Source organism: Natator depressus, chromosome 5 (genome assembly GCF_965152275.1).
Source record: "Natator depressus isolate rNatDep1 chromosome 5, rNatDep2.hap1, whole genome shotgun sequence".
Classification (NCBI taxonomy): Eukaryota; Metazoa; Chordata; order Testudines; family Cheloniidae; genus Natator; species Natator depressus.
The window spans coordinates 80,729,483-80,741,688 of NC_134238.1; the positions used below are offsets into that span (position 1 = coordinate 80,729,483).

General features: G+C 41.6%; 1 protein-coding gene across 1 annotated transcript in view; it reads left to right on the forward strand.

The window, feature by feature from the left end:
- Positions 1–12,206, forward strand: part of ADAMTS19 (ADAM metallopeptidase with thrombospondin type 1 motif 19) — a 271,324-nt gene that overhangs the window by 241,172 nt on the left and 17,946 nt on the right. Inside the window, exons 20-21 of the mRNA XM_074953075.1 lie at positions 301–505; positions 4,507–4,659. Coding sequence (XP_074809176.1) covers positions 301–505; positions 4,507–4,659 — 358 coding nt within the window. The remainder of the gene's footprint in view (positions 1–300; positions 506–4,506; positions 4,660–12,206) is intronic.

Sequence of the window (12,206 nt, forward strand, 5' to 3'; positions counted from 1 at the left end):
AAGGAAGGAGAGGGGGAAAGCTTATGTTATATAAAGGACTGAATAATTAGGTATAATTGATGGAATTGGAAAAAAAATTTAATCTAAATGTTAGAATACATTTCTTAAATGTGTGATGAGTTGAGTTAAATTCATCTCCTTCTCAGTGTGATGGTCATAGCTAGAGTTATTTAAAAATGGACAAAGCACTCAAAATATACGTTAGGGAACAATCCTGTTGACAGGAAAAGGGACAAGATAACCTTATCGGTCTTTTCCATCCCTGATTTCTATTATTCTATTATTTTTGTTTCTTTGTAGATGGATGATGACCGAATGGACTCCTTGTTCAAGGACATGTGGAAAAGGAACCCAGAATAGACAAGTTGCCTGTACACAGCAGCTCAGAAATGGAACCTTGATTAGAGCTAGGGAAAGAGATTGTCTTGGGCCAAAACCTGCTTCTGCACAGCGCTGTGAAGGCCAGGACTGTATGACTGTGTGGGAAGCTGGAGTGTGGTCTGAGGTGCAGTGTATGCATTATTCTCTATCTACTGTTGTTTCTTAAAATTTTCTAGAGATTTTGTTGGGACCCTTATAGGGGGGTACAGAAAGCTATAGTCCAAGTGTTATCTGTAACTTTTACTAGTAAAAAGTATTACCTCACATATATGGCATCAGAATTAGACAAGGAGAAAACTTCCTCAGTTTAATGGATTTGGAATAACTGATGTCCATTGAACTTTGACAAGTGGCACATCCCAGATTAAGGTATTTTTTGGTCCTTCATGCCACAACTCTAATCTCTCTGGAATTAAAGATGATTGAGTAATAAAACCCACTACCTAGAGTTTTCCCCTTTTAGCCAATTGCTGCTCTGAAACATTTTCAAAAGCCCAAATCCAGGAAGGTATTATTACTTCCTGTCAGTGGCAGCTGATGGGGACAAATAGGGCTAAGCCTCATCTATTAAATTCTCTGTAATTTGTTTCTGTTTTATAATAAACAAAACCATTTGTTGCATATGCCTTTCTTTTCTCTCTTTTCTCTGTCAACACAGTGGAGAGTACCAGAAAGTAGACTGAGGAAGGGGAATAGGGGTTGGCAGAGTCTAGTCCTTCAGTGCAGCAACATAGAATACAATCAGGGATGGAGGAAATGGCAGTGCCCAGTTTCTTCAGTGGCATAGAACTGTAGAGTTCAACCAGGAGAGAGACAGTCAGAGAGGACTGATAGAGATTTAGCCACTGAGAGGACTGATAGAGATTTAGCCGCTAAAAGGGCTCCTCCTGCCATTTTAAGTATAGGACAATGCTGAGTGCTACACATGTTCAGAAGCTGTGTTCTCTAGTGCAAAATGAGGGTAGCCCCAGAATCTGATTATAGGCACAGGCCTAGTTGTAGATCTCCACCCGCACCTCAGGAGCAGCATCAGAGTCCCAAGAGAAGGAATCTGAAGCAGAGAGAGTGAGGTGATGGCCATCCTGTGTTTGCAAGGAGGGAGCAGGTAGTGCCTGTGTTCAACAACAAAAGAGTGAGAAGGGGACCTGGAGAATGGGGCGGTAAAAGAGGTGAAGCAGTGAGAGGTAGTGATCTGGTGAGCGGCTGGGCCTATGAACTGGCAGAGGTGGGCAGTTGAAAGGGAGAGGCTATGATCTGGTGAGGATGGGGTGCAAAGGTAAGGAGAAGAATGCAGGGTGAGCTGTCTGCTCATTTTCAGAAGGAGCAGAGGTGGGGTTACAGCAGAGGAACAACTGGAAGAATGGAATTTATTTATCAGGGAAGAAGAAAGAACCCTAAATAGTTTAGTTGGTTGGTTTTATCTGGGAGATCAGTAATGATTGTGTATGTGTGGGGGGGGTAGGGGGGTCAGAAATAATTTTTAAGGAGCGAGGTGTTTCTAATCCCCAGTTCCACCATATGCCACTGCTTCCTGAACTTTCAATCAGCTTGGCAAAAGACATAGCTTTAACTCCTGAAGCAGTGAGGATGGTCTACTAGGGAAAATCAAAGCAGTAACAACGTCTTGAATGAGAAATGTTGTAATTTTTTGGCTATATAAGTGGGAATAGCTGAAAGAAAATGTGCTGATTAAGGCCTTCCGGTCAATAAATCTTTTGCCCTGGCTTTATTGTAGCACAGTTTTCACGTGTTTTATATGCAATTGAATTTTTATTATTATTTTTTATCTAAATTAGTGACATTTCATGTGGTAGAACAAATTGGATTGCTGCATATAGATCTGTGATATTTACTTCTGCAATTTCAAAATTAATTCCAATTAAGGTCTGTTATATCCTTTTGTGGTTTGTTTAAGTTTTATTCTGTCTCATTCTTTGAAAAGTATTTAGAATTTCTTCAAGGATGTTTTAGTTCACTTTGTTTCCTTTTTAGCTGCTTTTTTATTTTGTGTGTATCTAATATATATATGTATCTCTTCCTCATACATATGTATATTAAGGAGAGTGCCATTTATAGGTAAAAAGAAAAAAGAAAAGGAGTACTTGTGGCACCTTAGAGACTAACCAGTTTATTTGAGCATGAGCTTTCGTGAGCTACAGCTCACTTCATCGGATGCATAGCATATCGTGGAAACTGCAGAAGACATTATATACACACAGAGACCATGAAACAAAACTTCCTCCCACCCCACTGTCCTGCTGCTAACAGCTTATCTAAAGTGATCATCAAGGAAGGCCATTTCCAGCACAAATCCAGGTTTTCTCACCCTTCTCCCCCCCCCACACAGACACACATACAAACTCACTCTCCTGCTGGTAATAGCCCATCCCTCTTTGAAACCTCTCTTTATAATGCGCATGATAATCAAGGTGGGTCATTTCCAGCACTAATCCAGGTTTTCTCACCACCGCCACCCCCCCCCCCCACACACACACACACCCCCCTCCAAAAACCACACACACAAACTCACTCTCCTGCTGGCAATAGCTCATCTTACAATGTGCACAGCAATAATCCAAGTTTAACCAGAACGTCTTGGGGGGGGGGGGGGTTTGTAGGAAAAAAACAAGGGGAAATAGGCTACCTTGCATAATGACTTAGCCACTCCCAGTCTCTATTCAAGCCCAAATTAATAGTATCCAATTTGCAAATGAATTCCAATTCAGCAGTTTCTCGCTGGAGTCTGGATTTGAAGTTTTTTTGCTTTAAGATAGCGACCCTCATGTCTGTGATTGCGTGACCAGAGAGATTGAAGTGTTCTCCGACTGGTTTATGAATGTTATAATTCTTAACATCTGATTTGTGTCCATTTATTCTTTTACGTAGAGACTGTCCAGTTTGACCAATGTACATGGCAGAGGGGCATTGCTGGCACATGATGGCATATATCACATTGGTGAATGTGCAGGTGAACGAGCCTCTGATAGTGTGGCTGATGTTGTTAGGCCCTGTGATGGTGTTCCCTGAATAGATATGTGGGCACAGTTGGCAACGGGCTTTGTTGCAAGGATAGGTTCCTGGGTTAGTGGTTCTGTTGTGTGGTATGTGGTTGTTGGTGAGTATTCGCTTCAGGTTGGGGGGCTGTCTGTAGGCAAGGACTGGCCTTTCTCCCAAGATTTGTGAGAGTGTTGGGTCATCCTTCAGGATAGGTTGTAGATCCTTAATAATGCGTTGGAGGGGTTTTAGTTGGGGGCTGAAGGTGACGGCTAGTGGCGTTCTGTTATTTTCTTTGTTAGGCCTGTCCTGTAGTAGGTGACTTCTGGGAACTCTTCTGGCTCTATCAATCTGTTTCTTCACTTCCGCAGGTGGGTATTGTAGTTGTAAGAATGCTTGATAGAGATCTTGTAGGTGTTTGTCTCTGTCTGAGGGGTTGGAGCAAATGCGGTTGTATCGCAGAGCTTGGCTGTAGACGATGGATCGTGTGGTGTGGTCAGGGTGAAAGCTGGAGGCATGTAGGTAGGAATAGCGGTCAGTAGGTTTCCGGTATAGGGGAAGCTGTTAGCAGCAGGACAGTGGGGTGGGAGGAAGTTTTGTTTCATGGTCTCTGTGTGTATATAATGTCTTCTGCAGTTTCCACGATATGCTATGCATCCGATGAAGTGAGCTGTAGCTCACGAAAGCTCATGCTCAAATAAACTGGTTAGTCTCTAAGGTGCCACAAGTACTCCTTTTCTTTTTTCTTTTTACGAATACAGACTAACACGGCTGTTACTCTGAAATTTATAGGTAAGGTTGCCTAAAATTTTTATTATAACTCTTCATGGTCAGCTGATCATAATTTTCCAAAACTTTCACTTATCAGGATGGAATTTTTAGGCTTGGTGACTTATGTTATTATGTCTTATGTTATTTTTAGTCTCAGGGTCCAAATGTTATTCACGTAGCTGGAGTAGCGTAATTTAGGTCAATTTACCCCAGTAGTGAAGACAAGCCCTCAGTCTAACATTCTTTTACCAGAATGTTGTGTCATGGAAAGTAGAGGCTGCTGAGATCACTAGATTTAATATTAGCATATATTTTTTGTGTCTTGTAGAAGTGTAAATCACATCTTTCTGTATCCTACAGTGTTCTGTAAAATGTGGCAAAGGAGTACGACATCGGACTGTGAGGTGCACCAATCCCCGAAAGAAGTGTGTTTTGTCCACAAGACCTAAAGAAGAGGAAGACTGTGAGGACTATTCCAAATGCTATGTCTGGAGAATGGGAGACTGGTCTAAGGTGGGATATGACACTAATACCACATAATACAACAAAAACTATTTTTCCAACAGAGTTTATTGGAATAAGTTTTACCAAAGACGCTACAGTTTTATTGAAGATTCAGCAATGTCCCAAATCCAGGAACAATGCAACTGCAAATAAAATGGAACTATAAGGTCAAATTGTGACAAAAGAATAGAGTTTAAGTAGAAAATAGTATTATAACTTGCTTAGTATATCTATGTCTACACTACACAACTTTTAGCGACACAGCTGTGCTGCTACAGCCATGCCACTAAAAGGTGTGCAGTGTAGCCACTGTTTGTCAGCAGGAATGAGCGCTCCTGCCGACAATAAACTTCCACCCCCAACAAGTGGCGTTAGCTTTGTCGGAAGTGTTGTTCACACCGGCGCTTGTCGTCAGCAAAACTTTTGTCTTTCGGGGGGGCGGTGTGTGTGTGTTTTTTTAACACCTCTGAATGACAAAAGTTTTGTCTTTCGCTTGCCAGTGTAGACAAAATTCAGGTGAAAACTGGAGTACGTAATGTAGCCCAAGTCTAATTGTACTAGTATAGCTTTAACTCAAATCAATGGAAGTGTGTAACTAGCAACGCTGATAGGAAATACTTTCTGTTTTCAGCAATATAAACCATAAACATAAGAAAAGTGAAGGCATGTGTGTGCAAAGACACCAGAAAAAGAAAGAAGTATAAAAATCTCTGAAATCTCCTGCCTTTCTTGGCTGTGATGTTGACACACTGTTGGGCAAAGCAGTGATTACTTCTAGTTTGTGCTCTATGTATATTCAGTTTTCCTGAGGATTTATTAAATTTTCTTGCCATCATCTGACTTATCGTCCTTCTGATGCCATCTGTTACGTGCTGAGATTAGTGCCAGTGCACTGAGTTTTTGTTCACAACAACAACTTTCTGACCTAGTGTCTGCTGACCTATTGGATAGACACTTGGCCATGCAATGTAACGTACTGCTGTGAGATGCCTCTTTGTTTGAGTCACCTATTTCCTTCTGCCTTTCAAGTCCACCAGTGGGCATAGTGTTGGATGTTCTGTGTCCTGATTCTATCGTTCTGGCTGGTTGTGCTGCATGGCCTTTGGTACTGTGATGCAAGTGTACCTGGTGCAATGAGGATATTCTAATTTACATTACCGAAGGATGAGCATATTTTCCTCTGGCCTTGATAACAATCCTTTTTTTCTCCAGGGCATACTTTTTTCTGACTTCCATTTCTCATTTAGATGTCCTACTATCTAACTCTGGGCAATTAGACTCCTTTTCCTCCACTGTAGGATGCTTAGGCATCTCATCTTACACATTTCATTTATTTACACTACCAAAATGCCTACAAGTAAGTTGAACCTCCCTGACTGGTTAAGACATCATTACTCTACCACATATTATGTCAATATTACCACTCTACCACATATTATGTCAATATTCAAATCAGTTCCACATAATCCATTTTATATCTAGTATCCATTTAGTGTTGCTTTAACTGAACTCCCAATATAATCTGAAGTGGATTATTTATTTAGCATATAGGCCCTGATTTTAATTTCTCTACAGAGACATCAGTTTAAAATATGCCATATTTGGATTTCCTAATTTTTTTCCTGTTGTTTTACTGTTCCATTGCTAGAATATATAGCCATGAAGTCATGGCATACATATTAATGTGTCTGCAATGAAGGAAACAAATGGAAAGCTCAGATAAACGTTAATCTTTGCTCACTGCTGTTGGTTTTTGAGTCAGAAGGTTCAGTGCAGCCTCTTGTGTTCACTGTTTTTGCTCTTTAGGATAATTCTTGACATTGACAGAAGGCTGTTCCTTTAAGCAGAGCCAAATTCCCCCCAAGTTTATGCCAAGACTTGGCTAGCAAAATTTAAATTACACTTCTCGCCATTGAAACTGGAGGTATAATGTGATCCTTACTGGCTTTGCTGCTCCTCTTGAGATCCTAAAACAAAATTTTATTTATTTATTATTATAGATTTATTTATTATAGATATTATTATTTATTATTAACGCAATAATGGAATTTAATTAATTTTAGAAGAACAAACACACAAAGATCAGATGGTGATTTTTGTTTTCATCATTTTAACAATAACGCCAACAAGATAAAGAAGAAACTGACAGCTGCACTAAGGTCCATGACACAACAGTTTTACTAAACTTCTGACTTTTTGTTTTAAAGTCTCCAGTATAATCTAGAATTTATGCTGAATTTAACTTCATAATAGCTCTTAGGGTATGAGAACACTGCAGCTGGGGTGCGTGATTCCCAGTACAGATAGATAAACTCACCCTACTAGCTCTCCTTTAGCTAGTGTGCTAAAAATAGGAGTGTGGACATTGCTGCCCAGGAGGTGCTACCCAAGCTCAGACCCGCTATGTCCTAGGTACTTTCCAAAGACTTGAAAAGGATGGTCCCTGCTCCAAGGAGTTCACAATCTAAGGATGACTGAGTAGACAGAGGGGTACTGAAAGGACAATTTATATGCCATTTACATACAGATCAACTTGATTTGCTATAGGTAGCACAGTGGAAGGAAGTCTTCAAGAGGGACTAAAATGTGGACAATGTAGGGGCCTTGTGGATGAACTTAGGGTAGTCGTACTGTGTATAGGAAGCTTGTCAAGGTTCCTTCCCCACTCTGAACTCTAGGGTACAGATGTGGGGACCTGCATGAAAAACCCCCTAAGCTTATTTTTACCAGCTTAGGTTAAAACTTCCCCAAGGTACAAACTATTTTATCTTTTGTCCCTGGACCTTATTGCCGCCACCACCAAGCGTAGAACAAAAATAACAGGGAAAGAGCCCACTTGGAAATGTCTTTCCCCCCCACAAATCCCCCCCAAGCCCTATACCCCCTTTCCTGGGGAAGGCTTGATAAAAATCCTCACCAATTTGCATAGGTGAACACCGACCCAAACCCTTGGATCTTAAGAACAATGAAAAAGCAATCAGGTTCTTAAAAGAAGAATTTTAATTAAAGAAAAAATAAAAGAATCACGTCTGTAAAATCAGGATGGTAAATACCTTACAGGGTAATCAGATTCAAAACATAGAGAATCCCTCTAGGCAAAACTTTAAGTTACAAAAAGACACAAAAACAGGAACATACATTCCATTCAGCACAACTTATTTTATCAGCTATTTAAACAAAACAGAATCTAACGCATATCTAACTAGATTGCTTACTAACTCTTTACAGCAGTTCTGACCTGCATTCTGGCTCTGGTCCCAGCAAAAGCATCCCACAGACAGAGAGAACCCTTTGTTTCCACCCCCTCCAGCTTTGAAAGTATCTTGTCTCCTCATTGGTCATTTTGGTCAGGTGCCAGCAAAGTTATCTTAGCTTCTTAACCCTTTCCAGGTGAAAGGGTTTTTCCCCTGGTCAGGAGGGATTTAAAGGTGTTTACCCTTCCCTTTATATTTATGACAAAGCTGCATGGAAGAAGACCCAGAGTTGATTGTATAAGAAGCTCATGAGAAGGTGGGATGTGAAGAGGAACAATATGAAGCTTGACAAGGGAGGATAAATAGGGAGGGGTAGAGTTATGTAGAGTTTTGAAAGTACAGTAACTCCTCCTGTAAAAAGCTACTTTAAACAAAACCATGTTAAGCAAATCCAATTTCCCCATAAGAATTAATGTAAAGGGGGGGGTAGGTTCCAGGGGAAACACACACACACACACATATATACACAGTATAAGTTTTAAATAAACAATTTAATGCTGTACACAGCAATGATAATTGTGAAGCTTGGTTGAGGTGGTAGAGTCAGAGGGTGGAAGAGGGTGGGATATTTCCCACGGAATGCCTTACTGCTAAATGATGAACTAGCAGTTGGCTGAGCCCTCAAGCGTTAACACATTGTTAATGTAGCTTCACACTCTACAAGGCAGCACGAATGGAGGGAGGAGATACAGCATGGCAGAGACAGAGACACACACCGTGTGTGTGTGTGTGTTTGTGTGAGAGCGAGAGAGAGAGACATACACACACACACCATGTGTGAGAGAGAGCGAGATGTGCATTGCCCCTTTAAGTATGCAGAGCCCACTCTAAGTACACTGCCTTTTTAAGTAGATCAGCAAGTTGAGACGACAGATGCTGCCTGCAAACTCCCTACATCCTGAGCCTAGCGTGTATCCCCCCTGCTCTGTGGAGATGGGGTAAAGGAGTGGTGGGCAGGAGCAGGGGGACATCCTGATATCAGCATCCCTCTTCTCCCTCCCCCTCCCCACCGCACAGCAAGCAGGAGGCTCCCAGGAGTAGCTCTAAGGCAGAGGGCAGGAGCAGCACACAGCGGTGTGGGGAGGGACAGCTGAACTGCCCAGCAATTGATAGCCTGCTGGGCAGCTGCCGCACAGGAAACTTAGGGGAGGTGCTATGGGGGGCTGCTGGTCCACCCTCGTTCCAAGCCCCCACCAGCTAGCTCCAACGGGCTGCTCTTTCTGCAAGCAGTGGACAAAGCAGGCAGCTGCCAAACAATGGGAACATTGTGCAACTTTAAATGAGCGTGTTCTCTAATTGATCAGCAACGAAACAACGTTAACTGGGACGACTTTAAGTGAGGAGTAACTGTAGTGACAAGAAGCTTAAGTTTGTTACAAAATTCTATGGGAATCCAATGGAGGGACTCAAAGGGGAATTCTGTGACCAAACCAATGGGCAAGGAAGATGAATTTAGCCGCAGCAGTTTGTAAGGATGGAAGGGAGGCACTGTAATAATCAAGGTGGGATATAATGAGGGCCTAAACTAGATATTTCACCATAGGAATGGAGAGAAAAAGATGGATTAGTGATGTTGACAAGGGAGAAGCTGCAAGATTTGTAAATAGTATGGTTGTATTGGGAAAAGCAAAGTGATGAGTCCAATATAGCACCAAGGTGATGGGCCAGAGTGACTGGGATGTTAGTGGTTTTGTCAAGAGTGATCAAAAAGAAGAAGAAAGAAGAAGGTTTGGGGAGGGGGGAGATAAGGAACTCATTTGGTTAAGCTACCACAGTGAACTCCAAACTGCACCTGAGTTTTTATGTAGTCATCCAACTGCAACCCACTACCATGGATGAAGTCCATGGCTCAGTCCATTTCAACTGATATGTATATCACTGTGTATGTGTAGTGCCTTCTGGAAATCCATGTGAGAACAAGTTCATTCTCAGTTAACTAAGAATTGGCTGGGGAAAGACTGAGCAGGCAGAATAACCCATGGAGTGATCTTCCAGTTGAGAACTCCAAAACATTGCTGTCAGTAGTGCAGAGTTGATAGGGCTCATTGAGCCACAGATTGTCTCTTTGTTCCATGTCTTCCCTGGGGATGTGAGGGGGCAAGAGACCACCAGGTGATCTCCCCAGGACCTGGAAAAAAATGTAGAAACCAGGAATTGCCCTATTTCCCTGCTACAATGGCCCATGTAGACTAGTACTGCAACTACCATGGCCTGAGCTGGAAGGAGAGATGTGACTAGGATCGGTGAAGGCTTGTTAGAAGGAGGTGCACAAACCTCCTGTTCCCACAAGCAGCAGACAAGTAGGCAGTCAAGGCTGGCATCACTGGCAGAGAGGAGGGCCCACTCTCAGCATGCAGCCAGTTTATACAACAATGTAGGGATGCTACATCCTCTGCTGCCTTGTAAAATGGGCCCAGATTTGGCCAGTTGTCTTTTAATGTTTAAACCTTTGTAGAGTCAAAAAACATTCAGTCTTGACATCTACTGCCTTCATACTTGGTGTGTGAAACAGTTCTTGGTACAGAGGGGGAAGAGTGAAAGAGAAGTGCATTGTTTTTGCTACCTGTTCAAGAACCTAGGAAATTCAGCCTTTAAACTGTGCAGAGTGCTTCTTTATCAAATAAATGCAAATAGTTTACTCTCCTTCAATTGAAATATAAAGAGAAACTATGGGGCTTTTGATATTATTTAGGAGATTAGTTGTACTGAGAAAATAATTAGCCTTGTTTAGTTCTTTGGTTCCTAATCCAGAATTATTAGTTCTTTTAAATTCTGGGAACAGAACAGTGCTGGCCACATATCAAAATATGACATTATTACTAGATTTATGGAGAAAGATCTTATGTGACTTTTGTGAAATAATAGAAGTCAAAATAACCCTTGCATCATTTTAATAACTTTTATGTTAACTGAATTATACAGTTAGTTTCCAACAAATGAGGTATGTCTTTATTTTCAGAAATGATGAATAAGCAAATAAATCACCAAATGTCCATACAATCAAATAAAAGGGGGAGTTGTTTGTTCATTTTCATCTTATCCTGTACATTAGCATAATTTGTTTTAGACAAAGCTTTTTTATGGATCAGTTCAAAACTACTTTGTTAGTTTCTGCCTAGAATAAATGTAGTGTAACGTTGGGTTACAAAACAAGAAAGAGAGAGAGAGAGAGACATCTACAGCACACAGATGAACTATATAGGATTTTAAAAGTGTGTGCCCATTTCATATTATATGTGCATAGAATCACAGGTATAAGTAGGATATTTTGATAGTTTCATCTTAGTAAACCACCCTGGGAGCTACCATGTGGTGTTCTATTATTGCTAGAAGTCTTCTCAGTGAAATTGAGGCTTTCAGGAATGACAAAATAGTATCCAAAAGTAACAATTGGACATAGCTCTGTGTTGTCTATCAAAACGGTTGGATCTGTAAGGAGAATGGTTTTTATTGTTATGTATTTTTGTTGTGAGAGAGTCCCAAGGTTCCAATCTGGATGGGCAACCCATTGTGCTCCAAACTGTACAAACACACAGGAAGACACAGTCTCTGACCCAAGGGGTTTATCATCTAAGACAGGGGTTCTCAAACTATGGGTCAGGACCTCAAAGTGGGTTGTGACTCCATTTTAATGGGGTCACCAAGGCTGGTGTTAGCCTGGGCCCCAGCAAGTCTGCAGCCCAAGCTCTACCACCCAGGACTGAAGCCCAAGCCTCACCACCCAGGGCTAAGGTTACATTTCCCCCACCCAGGGCAGAAGCCTTTGTGCTTCAGCTTTGCCCCCACCCAGGGCAGTGGGGCTTGGGCAAGCTCAGTAATCGGTCCCCCTTCCTGGGGTCATGTAGTAATTTTTGTTGTCAGAAGAGGGTCACGGTGCAATGAAGTTTGAGAACCGCTGATGACAAGTGACATACTAAGAGTGGGGGAGAAGGAGTCAATCAAATATATACCCTTTGTATACATTTTATATATTTTTTTAAAATAGTGAAAAAACCCTTAAGTACAGGTGTCTCTGACTCTGTCTGTTCTCTCTTATAGGCTTCATGAAAGTGGGCATCAAAGAGGGATTTGAAGGAGGACAGGTTACTGGCAATAGATCAATTTGGGAAGAGCATGTGTGTGGGGGCAGCATCAAAAAAGGTGCAAAGACAGCCATGGGAGAAGTGGGCAAATGGGTGGTCATGGAGAAGAGGCAGGGCAATGCAAAAGGAAAGGAGAGCAGATAAGTACAAAGAGGCAGATCTGTAAAGGTTAGAAAAGATGCTTGAACTTAATTTAATGGAAAAGAGATAACGAGTGGAG